This window comes from Colletotrichum siamense (genome assembly GCF_013390195.1).
Source record: "Colletotrichum siamense strain Cg363 chromosome Unknown KSG_Cg363_contig09, whole genome shotgun sequence".
In the NCBI taxonomy this organism is placed as follows: domain Eukaryota; kingdom Fungi; phylum Ascomycota; class Sordariomycetes; order Glomerellales; family Glomerellaceae; genus Colletotrichum; species Colletotrichum siamense.
In genome coordinates this window covers 2,293,755-2,306,687 of record NW_023501022.1, presented here as the reverse complement: position 1 = coordinate 2,306,687, position 12,933 = coordinate 2,293,755, and the positions used below count along the sequence as shown (strand labels likewise).

The 12,933-nt window shown below is 55.7% G+C and overlaps 4 protein-coding genes across 4 annotated transcripts; 2 read left to right on the top strand and 2 right to left on the bottom strand.

Moving 5' to 3' along the window:
• Positions 1–917: 917 nt before the first annotated feature.
• On the bottom strand, positions 918–2,630 carry CGCS363_v013317 (uncharacterized protein; the record flags this gene model as incomplete). The annotated part of the gene is made up of 1 exon (XM_036645166.1): positions 918–2,630. The coding sequence occupies one exon, from the start codon at positions 2,628–2,630 to the stop codon at positions 918–920; it is 1,713 nt and encodes a 570-aa protein (XP_036489815.1).
• A 3,413-nt stretch (positions 2,631–6,043) lies between these two features.
• On the bottom strand, positions 6,044–7,005 carry CGCS363_v013316 (60S ribosomal protein L10-A; the record flags this gene model as incomplete). Its single annotated transcript, XM_036645165.1, has 3 exons — positions 6,044–6,279; positions 6,334–6,718; positions 6,961–7,005. 3 exons carry the CDS (start codon positions 7,003–7,005, stop codon positions 6,044–6,046), a joined length of 666 nt encoding a protein of 221 aa, XP_036489814.1.
• A 408-nt stretch (positions 7,006–7,413) lies between these two features.
• On the top strand, positions 7,414–7,969 carry CGCS363_v013315 (60S ribosomal protein L30; the record flags this gene model as incomplete). Its single annotated transcript, XM_036645164.1, has 3 exons — positions 7,414–7,544; positions 7,605–7,707; positions 7,871–7,969. The coding sequence occupies 3 exons, from the start codon at positions 7,414–7,416 to the stop codon at positions 7,967–7,969; spliced, it is 333 nt and encodes a 110-aa protein (XP_036489439.1).
• A 2,476-nt stretch (positions 7,970–10,445) lies between these two features.
• CGCS363_v013314 (uncharacterized protein) lies at positions 10,446–12,398 on the top strand (the record flags this gene model as incomplete). The annotated part of the gene is made up of 2 exons (XM_036645163.1): positions 10,446–11,088; positions 11,140–12,398. 2 exons carry the CDS (start codon positions 10,446–10,448, stop codon positions 12,396–12,398), a joined length of 1,902 nt encoding a protein of 633 aa, XP_036489816.1.
• Positions 12,399–12,933: the final 535 nt, after the last annotated feature.

The following is a 12,933-nucleotide window of genomic DNA, read 5'->3' as shown; positions in this document are numbered from 1 at the left end:
GCGCCCAACATGACTGGCCTCCAAGCGAGAGACAACTGTCAGGATTGTCTGGATAGCGCCCTTGTCAACAGGCAAGTCTCCACAGGAATCCTAATCTTGTGCAGGTTTCAAATAGCCTCGCAGTTCCACGGTTGGCTCAAGACGTCAACTCAAGGTGAGGTGAGCGTTGATAGTGCGGCGTGAATGATGGCAACGTATGGTTAACCTGCGTGTCCGGGTCCGGTGTGCGCCATGGGACCAGGAAGACAAGCAACGCAGGCACCCTGGGGATGACGAGCTCTGAGGGATAAACGACCGTCGATCAAGCTTCGAAACACCCTCGTCTGTTGAGCCCGTTTCGCAGCATTTCCCCCAATCGTCCGACTCGCTCACCGATACTCGGACTGCCTGAGGTTAAAAAGTAGCTGCCACACCAACTCGACCTGCCAAGTTGCCTTGTGTCACCCTTCCCGTCCCGCCTTCGGGGCCTAAGCTCCACAATCTGCCGCCGCCCAGCCGGTCCATCCGGCCACTCATCCGGAGCAGTGGACCATTCCCTTCCCGGCAGCTCTGCCTGCCTATCACGGAAAGTCTTATCTTTTCCCCATCAACGCATCATTCATTATCCTTAGCCATATCACGTTTTTCATTGCAACGTAGACCAGATAGCTCGACGGGCAAAGGATGTGTTTCCTAAGTTGTAACGGCTCGACATGATTGTGTGAATTGTAGTATGTAGATATCAATACTTCTAAGTAGACTTGTTATGATGGTGATATGATGCAAATGCTCCCGAGTTCCCCGTAAATCGTGTGAAACAACTCGTCAACTCCCGCTGACCCAAATAATGTACATCTAGTGTGAACAAACGCCGTGCCGAGCCGGTGACTGCAGGCCATTGGCGTTATGACTCTGCTCTGCTGTTGATGATGGCTGCACTAAACCTCGCCCCAGCTTCCCATGGGACCTGCCGAGACGATGGCCGAACCTGTCCCAATGGACCCTCCAATGTCCCAGTAGTGACGCGATGAAACGCTGCTGCGTCTCGCCGAGCGTCTCGTGCTCTGGCTGGCACAGCTAGACGCGTGCCGCATGGCGGCTGGACTCGACGGCGTCGTCGCCTTGAATGTCCTCCGCTCTGCCGGTCGTGCTCGGGATACGAGCGGGTGATGCTGACGCACCCGCGCGGCCTTAGCTGCTGTGTCTGGGGTGCTTGAGGTGGCAAGGTGGGAAGTACCAGTTGTGAAAGCCGACGACGGTGTAGACCGTGAGCTAAAACGAGACCGCAGATATCTGAAGACGAGGTTGACGTCCAAGTCTTGCTCCCACTCCTCTTGGGTGAAAGATGTGGGCAGAGGAGTTGACTCATCTCGAGTCACAGGCACGGGAGCATCCGACTGGGGCCGCACAGCGGGGATGTCGATAGGGCGCGCATGCTGAACCATTGTTGGTCGGAATTCAGGCATTGCTGTCGACGCATCCCGTACGGGAGCAATTGGCGTATCAGCAGCCGACTCTGGGATGACTGGTAGTCCGGCGTAGGGGATCGGCATCTGCTGCATGCGAGTGTAGGTTGAGAAGGCCCCCGGATGAGGTGACACCTGATTCACCAGTAGACCAAGCTCTTTGGACACGCGCTCGAGAGCTCGGAACTGCCACGATGAGTCAGAGTTCGGTGTAGGTGTGGCAGAAAGATCTGCGCTTGTCTTGGGCGTTGTTGAAAGGTCCTCATCAGTGGGGAGCTCCTCTCCCAGAAGAATGGAAAGCATTCTTTCGTCAATGCCCAACTCGTGGAGAACCTTGCGGGCAATCTTGGCGAGGACACCGCCGTCGTCTTCCTTGGTGTCAGTCGATTCATAGTGCCAGTCCATGCTGTCAGCATCGTCTTCATTTCCAATCACACTTAATGTTGCTACGTCCTCCGCCTGCTTCTCTTCTGTTGTCATTGTCGGCTTTGCAGACACCATAGACTGGCGGCGGCGTCTGGTTTCCTTGCTGATCTCTTGCAAGAGGATGCGACTTTGTTCTAGACGCCAAGCTTCGATTCTCTGCATCTTGTGGGTCTCTTGCTCCTGCTCGACCTCCATCTCGAGCTGGGCCAGCTCGAGACTCTCACGCCGCCTCCGCAGGTGGTTAGGATTGAACCTCTCAAAGGCATAGAGCTGCTCCTGGACCTCAGGACTGTCAAGCCGGAAAGAGCCCAGGCCATCGTGGGCGGGTAGTACAGGGACATTCTGGCCCACTGCGGCACCGGCAGACTGAGTGTATAGACTGGGTACTGTCCGAAATTCAGGTAGGTGGCTGTCGAGGCTGTCGAGCTCGGGGTCGTCCTCGACAGACTCCTCGTCGACGGCGCTGGACAGAACGCCCGACTGTCGCGAGTCGGTGTCCCGAGCAGAGTGTAAAAACGTGTTTAGGCTACCTATGTCACTAAGCCTCGATCTTCCGGGAGTAGGTAATGATTCCTCCTCCTCTTCACTGAGGTAAGAAGCTGTCGTTGTGTCATCGGTGGGCTCGAAGAGCACCCAGGAGTGGGAGGCATCGGTCGCGGCAGCGTCTTGGTGGACCTGGGGAGCGTCCCGCTCGTCCTCTTGCACCGGGCGGACGGCGCGCTGCTGAGACAGCCGGCGGGTAGGTTGTTGGAAGGCCATGATGGGCCTCTATTCGAGTCGTCGGGTCGGTTGAAGGGGAAGAAACAACCAGAGAAGAGTCGTGTTCGTCCGATAAGAGAGGAGCGAGTATCACGATAAGGCTCCCCTAGTCGCGATATCGCAGTGGCGCTTCGATAGCGGCACCCTGGTAGTTATAGACGTGTATCGTTTGTGGTTCGACAACGGTTCGAGATCGAATCCTTGGAACGGTTCGGGGTGAAATCAGGTATTCGTGACAGAAGGAGGTCAAGAAGAGGTGAAGACTCAGGCCACACACACCAGATATATGTGGCAGCGACCTACTGGGACCAACAGCGATGGGCAAGGAAGAATGCGGGATGGATGATAAGAGCAGGATAAGGGGTGGGAGGGGTGGGTGCTTGGGGGCTAAGGCTAAGAGAGAGGATGACGGACTGGGGCTGTCAATGATTAAGGCGTCACCGACTAAGGCAAGTACCTTGTGGGAAGTACCTCAACACTTGACCCTGGCAGTTGCAGTTCCAGTTGCCGGAGCTGGAAGGACCACCTGCCCTACTACTTCGGATAGGTACCGGAACCTGCGCTCAGCGAAAAAGGATACTCTCCTTGAGCTTGGGTGAGTGGGTGAACCGCGTAAGTATCATTACATGCGAACACCGCGCGCCGTTACGAATAACACCGAGGAGGGGCGATGAGAAGAGAAGTGGGCGAGTGGGCGAACTCGGCGGGATAGCGGGCCAGGCGCGGTATCCTCAGACAACAGAGCCAGAGCCCAGCAGACAAGCAATCAACAGGAAGGGGGCACAGGAGACGAGAGAAACAGCGAATAGAAGGGGGAGAAGGGGGGCGGATGAATGCGCCAAAGTGAGACCGGGAAATGGGAATGGGGGTGGCACACACGGCTTGGTGCTTTGAATGGTGGTACACACTGCTCGTGGTGAGGAACACTTGGGGAGGGATGATGTGCTCGCGTGCGGCGGGCAAGGGATCCACGATCAAGACAACAACCAAAGGGAAATCTTTGGGACACTCATCCATGGCCATTTTTGCCTTTGGTTTGGCTCGGGGGCCCTACGGCGGCGGTTGCGAGTGCCAGTCACCACCACCCACTGTCTGTCAACCCGTCGACCACCGACTTGTTGGAGACGTCCATGAGCCTGAGTCCTGACAACCCACTCATCCATGAACTGGCCTGGTGCTGGGGTGACTGGTTTGACTGATGAGGTGCGGATGGCGTTAGGCCCCTCCTAGAGGCTGGCTGGTCACTGGCTGCGCGGAGGCTGCCACACCATTTTCCCCCTTGGGACCTGCTGCAATGGTTCAGATGCGCCCTGAGCGGAGGGGACATGATGAGACTGAGACATGGCGGTAAGACTCTCTCTAGAATGGAGGGGAGAAGCTATGAACTCTGTTTGTTGCTTTGCTTGTTTCCCACTACGTCTACGGACGCGCTCCAGCAGGTGAGCTTGCTGTACATAGTGTACCTACTTGGGTACGGATACGGGAAATCCAGAACATAACACTCGTGTCATTTTTTGCTTTTCTACGAACCACCTTGCGGGCGGGCAACGGCTGCGTCGTCTCAGTCACCCGTTGCCGCCGTTTGGCAGGCGACAGCCAGAGCAGTTGCGGTGCAGATTGGCCCGGTTCATCGGTGACGATATCGAGTCCACTTGCAATGTCAAGTGACATGCCAAAAGTACACTGAAAGGGATACCCGCCCTTCACTTTGAGAGGCTGGAACAACAAAAGATGGGCCAGTTCTCCTTTCAACCTTCGACATGATCATCTGTCTCGTACATAGACTTCAGGGGGCTGGCAGCGACCGCCGTGGCTATCTGTTTTTCCAATAGCCAAATATTGCAACAGGCCAGCCCATGCTTGTGGTGATGCATATCGACCTCCCATTCGCAGGCTGGCGGCATCTGCAGCCCAGGACTCCCATTCCATCTCACCCCCATCAGCTTATCACCGAGATCAATGCAGCATTCCGAGTCTTCGGCCCCTCCTAGAGAGAGAAGTAGTGTATGAAAAAAAATCTCCCATCCCACTCTAATGACTCTTTTCGCGCTCCTTTTCGGGCCATTCTCTCCCCCATCCCGAATTTCGGAGCAACTGAGGCGTCTTCTCGAACCTCTCACGAGTCGTGTCGAGGTACCAAGACCAAGCCTTTGAACTGTACCCCAAAGCCAACGCCCAAAAGACGTTCCAACTCCAACTCCCACCCAACGGTCTCACACCGAACACCATCCGAAATCCCGATAACGTCATTTGGGTCACCTGGGATCTTGGTGGGACCTGATCGCCGCCCACCCTCTTCGCTGAGAGGCTGCTGGCTTGCCCTCCGAACGTCGCTTCTCAGTCCGCGTCGCTCCCCTCTGGTGAATGTATCTCCCCCCATTTCATCCCACCAACCAGCAACCCTAGATCTCGCTGCGGCCTTCCTACTGGCGCGCACCATCTGCTCCCGTCGTGTCTGCCCGTCTGCGCTTGCGCCTGCATCTCTGACAAGTCGTCCTGGGAAGGGTGAGGCGTGCGGCTGGTCCGGTTGTTCCTGCACTGGGCCTCCAAGATACATGCGTAGTAAGATGCTATTGTCAGATGGCTATTCTTATGTGACTTTCAGGCAAGTAGCTGAACATAAGCCCATGTAACTCTAGATATCTTATTCAAACCACGTATCTCTCAGCTTCGGCTACTTCCTTCAGCCTCTGCGTTGTGCTTACGACATCAAGGCTACCTCACTTCCCGGCCATCCGGATAAAGCCCGCGAGACGGAGGCCTGAATCATAACGTAGGATGGGAGAAAAAATATTTGCGGTCATTACGTACGGTTTGCCTCAAGCAGCCCCATCTCATTCAGCGTCCAGCGCACCTCATTTCTGGTAATCAGATGGGCCACCTTCCAGGGACTTCCTCGAGACAAGCTGGGCGCAGTCTGGCAGATGGGGGCGTCCGCGTGACCACGTTGTGTACGGGCTCACCCATGCGGTGCCATTTAATGCTACGGATGATCCACGGGCCAGACCGTCGACCACGATGCGTTACTAGCGACACCCGATTCACACGTTGACATCATCTTAGCTTGAGCCTCAGCACTTCCTGTGGGTTGAATGCATGTCTCGGAGAAAAGTAAGGGTATCAGTTTGCCTAGTAGGCCGTACATTAAGCTTCATACCAAGCCTGCTTACGACCCTACTAACAAATTCCGTTGCTTTTGTTCCACCCTTTCCCCAGATCCAGATGCCCGTTCATCAAGCAGTTCGTCAGTCAGTAATCGCATGGTGCTCATGTGTGACGTATGGAATGCCAATGATTGAATTCCTATCTAGAGCCTGCCTCGGCATGACTCTCTTGATGATGACATGCAATTCACTTTAGACGCCAGCCTGTAGAAACCCAAATCCCATAAGAAACACGAATCTTTTCCCTTCTTAAGCCTCAGAGGCGAAAGCGTCGGGGAAGCGCTTCATGTTCTCCTTGAGCGAACCGTGGTTGCTGAGGAACTGGACGTAGGCACCGTCGACCTTGACGCGGCCAGCAGCCTTCTTGTCGAGGTACTCGTCGCGGCGGAGAGGAGTGAAGCCCCAGTTCTTGGAGATAATGATCTTCTGGCGACCGGGGAACTTGTACTGGGAGCGGCGGAGAGCCTCGAGGGCGGTGGCCTTGTCTGTTCAAGTTGTTAGTGTTTGAAAGGTGATTCCCTTCCTCGGATATGACGTACTGGAGTCACGAGTGCGGACGCTCATGATGATCTGGCCAATGTTGACACGGGCAACAGTGCCGTTGGGCTTACCCCAGGCACCACGCATACCAGTCTGAAGTCTATCGGCACCGGCGCAAGACAACATCTTGTTGATACGGACGACGTGGTAGGGGTGAGCGCGGACACGGAGGTGGAAACCTTCCTTGCCGGCAACCTTGACGAGGTACTTGTTGGCGCAGATACGAGCGGCCTCGAGGGCCTCGGAACTCAGCTGCTCATACTCGTTGGAGACGAGGTGGATGCAGAGAGGGAAGTCGTCGACGTTGGCCTTCTTGCGACCGAGATCGAAGATGCGGATCTTGGGGTCGGGGACACCACGGTTGAACCGAGACTTGGGGTACGGCTGGAAAAATCGAGTTTGTCAGCGAAACAAGGAAAAAAAAAGTCACATCATCGCCCGCGACGCCCGCATCCCGTTCCATCGAAAAGTGCCGCATGTCCATCGTACACAGGCTATTTCCAATGCGAGGAACATCGTAGTCCTCTTGACGCAGAGTTTCCTCGCCTCTCTCCTCCTCCGGTGCGCAAGACTTGACTTGGGATTTTGGGCGTCGTCGCAGAAGACAAGGATTCGATAATGCTCACCTTGTTCTTGCAGTAGCGGTAGCAACGGGCGGGACGGCGGGCCATTTTGTCGGTGTTGATCTCACGGGATCCGTCGAACTGTTCTGTGGTGTTGGGTTAGTTGGGGTTGGCGAGGGGGACAAAACCTGGACCTACCGGCTTATTTGTGAAGTGAGGAGCGTCGATGGGTTTGTCATCGTACCGGCCTTTTGCTGAGAAATCTTTGTGGCAACGGCCCCACCTACGCTCGCTAAAGGTAGGAGCCAGGACACGGACCTGCCTACTCTTTAGGGCTCAGGGAGGCAGGAGCGATTTGATTGGTCGCACTTCCCAGAATCCCCCGCCCCTTCCAGAGCAAGTCAAAACCAAAAAAAAACACTTGCCATTTTCCTTCTTGCGACGACATCGACGACAACTTCCCGCCCAACGCCCGCACCCAACTAACCGGCCAACTTCGCCCAAAAATCAGTCGCAATGGCTCCCATCAAGAAGAACAAGAAGGACCAGAACTCCATCAACAGCAAGCTTGCGCTTGTGATGAAGTCTGGTAAGGTCGTCCTGGGCTACAAGTCGACCCTCAAGTCTCTCCGCTCCGGCAAGGCCAAGTACGTTTTTCACCACTTCGGAAACCGCAGTCTTCGAGCACTTTCTAACATCGCCACCAGGCTCATCCTCATTGCTGGCAACACTCCCCCTCTCCGCAAGTCCGAGCTTGAGTACTACGCCATGCTTTCCAAGGCCCCCGTCCACCACTTCTCCGGCACCAACGTAAGTTGATTACCAATGTTGCTCTGTAAGCATCAAGCAAGTGCTTGGCGCCCTTTCTTCTCTTGCTATCGGTCTTGGAGACAACGTCCCTTGGCCAACCCAGCGAAGAAGTCTATAATCAGACTTTGGAGGGTGAACAAAGGCTTACCTGCTATACCCACAGATTGAGCTCGGTACCGCCTGCGGTAAGCTCTTCCGTTGCGGCACCATGGCCATCATCGACGCCGGTGACTCCGACATCCTCAGCGACCAGGTCGCTTAAGAGGTTGAACCAAAATTGGGCTGGCTGGGAACGGCGTTAGGGAAAATGGTCAAAGTAAAAAATGCATTTCGCAGTTTGGGATGTGCGGCTTGGGATATGCCGCTATGATACCTCGGAAAGGTCGCAAAAAAAGAACGACTTCATGACAGACCAGATAGGCCACCTTTGAATCAAAAAGACTCGCCTGTTACCCAGCCATTCAGCGAGGTTCATCAGTGCTCAATGTCCCTCCTTGACAGTGTTACCAAGCCACACCCCCGTGCCTACTAACTATGCATATATGCAGTCATCCATCGTGGCGGTTCCCTTGGGTTGGGTCTGTGGCTTGCACCAACGGAAGTCGACCCTCCCAAGCAACCAAGCTGGTGGTGCCCGCGGCTTAGACTTCAATGATGGAACAGAGCCATGACCCTGACCGAGCCAAACAATGAGATGCTTCCCGTCCCGTCAAACCTGTTCGTCTGCGGAACCGGGCTGGGTTGATGGTTGTCACCGTCTCGGCAGCTGTCAGCCGCTGGTCAGGAGGACAGCAAATTAGTATGGATGTCAAGATGGCTTTCTCTGATACAGGAAGGCCGCCTTCGCTCTGGCAGTGTGCATTAATGGCAACATGAGGATAATTTCACAGTTCCCACTGCGGTGAGTTCTGGCCGGTCTCGTGCAAATTGTCGTCCAATGACTCGATGGGGTACCTGGGTACAGAAGACGGGCCGAGCCCACTAACATGGACGGGCTCCGCATTCCGGTTCCTCAGCATGGAGGAAATAGGGGTGCGGGTTGCGGAGGACCCCTACCATTGCATGTGCTTGCTAAGACGTCGTGGTAGATGTTAGCAGCTCTCTACTGCGAGGTACAACGGTTCCCTACGTCCAAGGGAGCGCGGCCGGGTATTCCTGAGGCTTTCCCTAGGGAAGGACACACCAGATAGCAGATGGGCATAGGGATTAGGGACGGACGAGAGCGAGGCGAGCAAGCCCAGGAACATGGCATCCCAAGGGCTATGCCTGACAGACTATCGACAGCGACGAGGGTGTTTCAGCAAGACCCCAAAACTGCATCAAGATCCTATTCGCTGATGGCAGTGATTGTGGTTTACGTGTTTTGTTGTTATTGTAGACGCGATTTGATTCGACTTTGAAGGACGGAGTATCAAAGCCGTGTATAAACCTTGGTGGTCTGCCCTCTGGTTCACGTACATGGAAGACGAGTCCTGTTGCCTCTTTTCACCGTTTCCCAGAAGCCGGTTCTCATACCCTCGCCACAGCAGCACGAGAGAAGGTTACCGTCGCAGTCGTCCCATCTTGTCGCAAAAGACGAGACGGCGTGTGCAGCATCCGCATTCGCAGCGCAGCGCTGGCCACTGCCCGGCACTGCCGTCATCGTCCCGCCATCGAGCCACCGAGCCCGACGCGACGCAGCAGTTTCTCTGAAAGAGAAAGAGACGGGACTGGTGGTGACTGAAACAGGAGGGTTCCTACAGTGCCCTCGGACGCATCCAACGACAGCAGCAGAGTCTCGGCAAGACGCAACACGGCGCGAGCATAGCGATCAAGGAAAGCATAGCGTTGACCGAACTACGGGGTTCAGATTCAGAGTTCCTGGTGGTCGCTGTGAAGGTTTGCGTATGACGGCTGGTTCGTTCTGCAGGAGGTTCAGTGTTTGAGCGGGAAGAGAAGAGACTCAGACGCAACGCAACGCAACGCAACATTAGCGGCCTGGAGTTGGACGGGAGACAAAAAAGCATCGTTTCTCAGGTCGAGCTATTCCCCGAGTGCTGGTTGGTCGACGCCCTCCCATTCCCGACGGCCTAGCGAATTAAACCCCTGGAGACGCCCCCCGATATATCGGAAATTCGCTGGAGACAGTCCCTGCGGTCTGGACAGTGACTGGACAACCGTCACCGTCACCGACAAAACGCATCCGACTTGTGGATTTGCTTGCTGCCCGTACACGGAGGAGACAGGCGAGCAGAGCAGATACAGAGTACAAACCGCAGGTACCTTACCTGACCGGGGCTGACTGTCTGACACCCGACGACTTAAGCTTGCACAGCTGCTGCCGCACACCCTCTTTTCTGCACCGCACTCCTACTACTTGGCCCTCTTCACTGGCACCTGCGTTGCACAGCACAGCACACTTTCGCATTCCATTTCTGACTTCTGGGGCCCAACGATCGACAACAAGACCGACTCCCCTCCGTCTTGTCCCTCCTCCCACTACGCCACTTGGTCCAAGAATAAGCCATTACAACATTCTGCTGAGGTAGATTGTTTCCTCTGGAACGAAACATCGTCACTACAGAAATAACCCGCACCCACACGGCTCACTGCACACACCGCAGTGCTTGGCCTTATCCCCCTCGACCTCGACCAAAAAAAAGAAGGGCGATTCCCCCGCTCCCGTTTCCCCAGGTTACCTCCGCCGCGACTAGAACACAACAACACCATCGCCACAAACAAAGCCCGCCGCGACAATAATGTCAGCTGCCACTGCAAAGAAGCCGCCCGCCGGCGGTGTCGGTAGAGTCTCTTCTACCGACTCAGCCTCGCCCTCTTCTTCTCCTGCGAGAACCCCCTCGAGATCGTCCACCCCGACCGCTACTTCAGCTCCGCGCAGAGGTCCCCCTCGCACCACAACCCCCGTCTCTGCTCGTGTGGCCGCCCATGCCAGGAGAGGCTCAACCATGAGCACCCCCAACATTACTGCTCCCGACACCAGCAACACCGACGCCGAGGAAGCTGCTAGGGCCGAAACCGTTGCGCTGCTTGACGACCTCAAGGAGCGCCTCTCCAAGGCCGAAATCTCCTCCGAGCAGTACAGGAAACAGGCCGAAGTACTGCAGACGAGGTTGGATGATGCGCTCAAGGAGTCTGCAAAGCTGGAAGAGAAGGTGCACGAGACCGAGGAACAAATCGAGACCCTGCGCAACGAGAAGAGAGAAAACGCGAGGCAGATGCGCGAGATGGAGACCATCTACGAGGCCGAGAGGAGTTCTATGAACAAGGAGAAGGAAGAGTTCAACAACAGGGAGGAGGAGATGCAGACCATCATCCAGAGGCTGAAGGACACCCTGTCGCAAAGAATGAACGACGAGGAGGGCAGCAGGTCCTCAAGGCAATGTAGGTGTTTCATCATGTCCATCTCAATGCCTTGTTACTAACATCAAGCAGCAGCGGCGACGTCACCCAACGTTGACAACGGAAGCTTTGCACCACCTTCCTCCCTCAACCGCAGCGACTCGCGGAACAACTCCAAGTTGATTCTCCAGAAGGACAAGCTCATTGAGTCTTTGCGCCTCGAACTTGCCGAGGCCCAGATCAAGCTGGTCGAATCCGAGAACCAGGGTGGCGGGAGGCTGCAGGAGGTGGAACGGCTACTAATGGAAGCCCGCATGGCAAACGCCCGCCTTATGGAGGACAACGAGAGCTACCAGCTGCTCCTGCAGGAGAAGACCCTGAATGGTGATTTCTCTAAGAACGACTTCAGCTACATGGGTGTCTCTGCCAACCAGGATGCTCTCAATGCCCTCGAGGGCCGTTCTGGCGGCGCAAGCTTGGCCGACGAGCTGTCCGAGGCTTCAGACAGCACGTCCGATAATAACAACGAGCATGTCCGCCGCCTCGAGTCTGAGCTCAAGGGCATGAAGGACCAGAACAAGGCGTTGACGCTCTACATTAACAAGATCATCGAGAGACTTCTGCAGCACCAGGACTTCGAGCACATTCTCGACACATCGAGCGAGCCCAAGCCTGCCGCGGCCAACACCAACAAAGAACTCCCGCTCCCGCCTGCATCCGGAGCCTCGCTCCTGCAGCGCGCCAAAACCATGGCCGTCGGCCCGAACAAGCCCAAGCCGAGGCCCATGTCTTACATGCCTTCGGCTACGCCAGCGAACTCAGCGCACACCGATCCGGAGACAGCGCCTCGCATTCCTATCGGCAACTTGACCCGCTCCTCCAGCACTCGCCGCTCCCGTCCGATGAGCGAGCAATTCACCGGCGTGAACCTCGTCAGCCAGATGTACAAGGGTCCGGGGGACGGGCCCATTTCACCGCCCCTTGGCTCCCCGCGCACCCCACGAACATCGCAAACTTTTTTCAACGGCAACCCCAACGCGGCGGCGCGGGCTCCGAGCGGCCAGCAGGCGCCTACGGCGGGTAACTTCCCCGGCATGCGCAGCGAGACCTCGAGCATGAGCGGCGACTCGGGTGACATCACCACGCCCCCTTCGCAGTCGCCCCCGCGCTCCCACCACGAGAAGCAGACCACGTTCGCCGGCGGTAACAAGCCCCGACCTCTGCGTCTGGTGCAGGAGAACTCCGAGGCCAAGCAGGAGAACAACAAGCGATCCAGCTGGATGGGCTGGGCCTCCGGCTGGGGCAAGAAGGATGAGAACGCGGCCGCCAACAGCGACCCGATCCCCGAGTAATCGCCGCAACATGATTACGCCGTTATGTTTATGACTTCTCCCTTATGCTTTGGCACATTCGCATCCATCTTTCTACACAACCGGGCGAAAAACTTTGGCATCGTTGGATACAGAAAAAGACAGACGGGATACCCCTTCTCTTTCGCGGGAACGCTGGAACTCTTTTGTCGTTTGGGTCCTTCATATGGCACTAGCTTTTTTACTTGGCTTTGCGGACGCACATCATTAAAGGTCTGGTGGCATTGCAGTTTAGTTGTACGAGACGAAGACAGCGCCCCGTCCCAAGCATCTTGTTTTTCTGTTTCTGTTTTTTTGGCAGAGGTGCTCTTGCTTTCATATGGCCAGGTACTTATTCTTTAAAACCCACTATATCTATTCATCAGTTCTTTTTTTGAAAGAGGGGGGAGGAGGCAAGACATGTTTGTTTGGCTCTCGAGCCTGTGCATGAGGGACGAATTGAAGCATAGGAAGACGAGGGATATGTGTTTCCAACGGTGTTCATGAACAAAACAGCATGACAGTATGCTGAGACTAC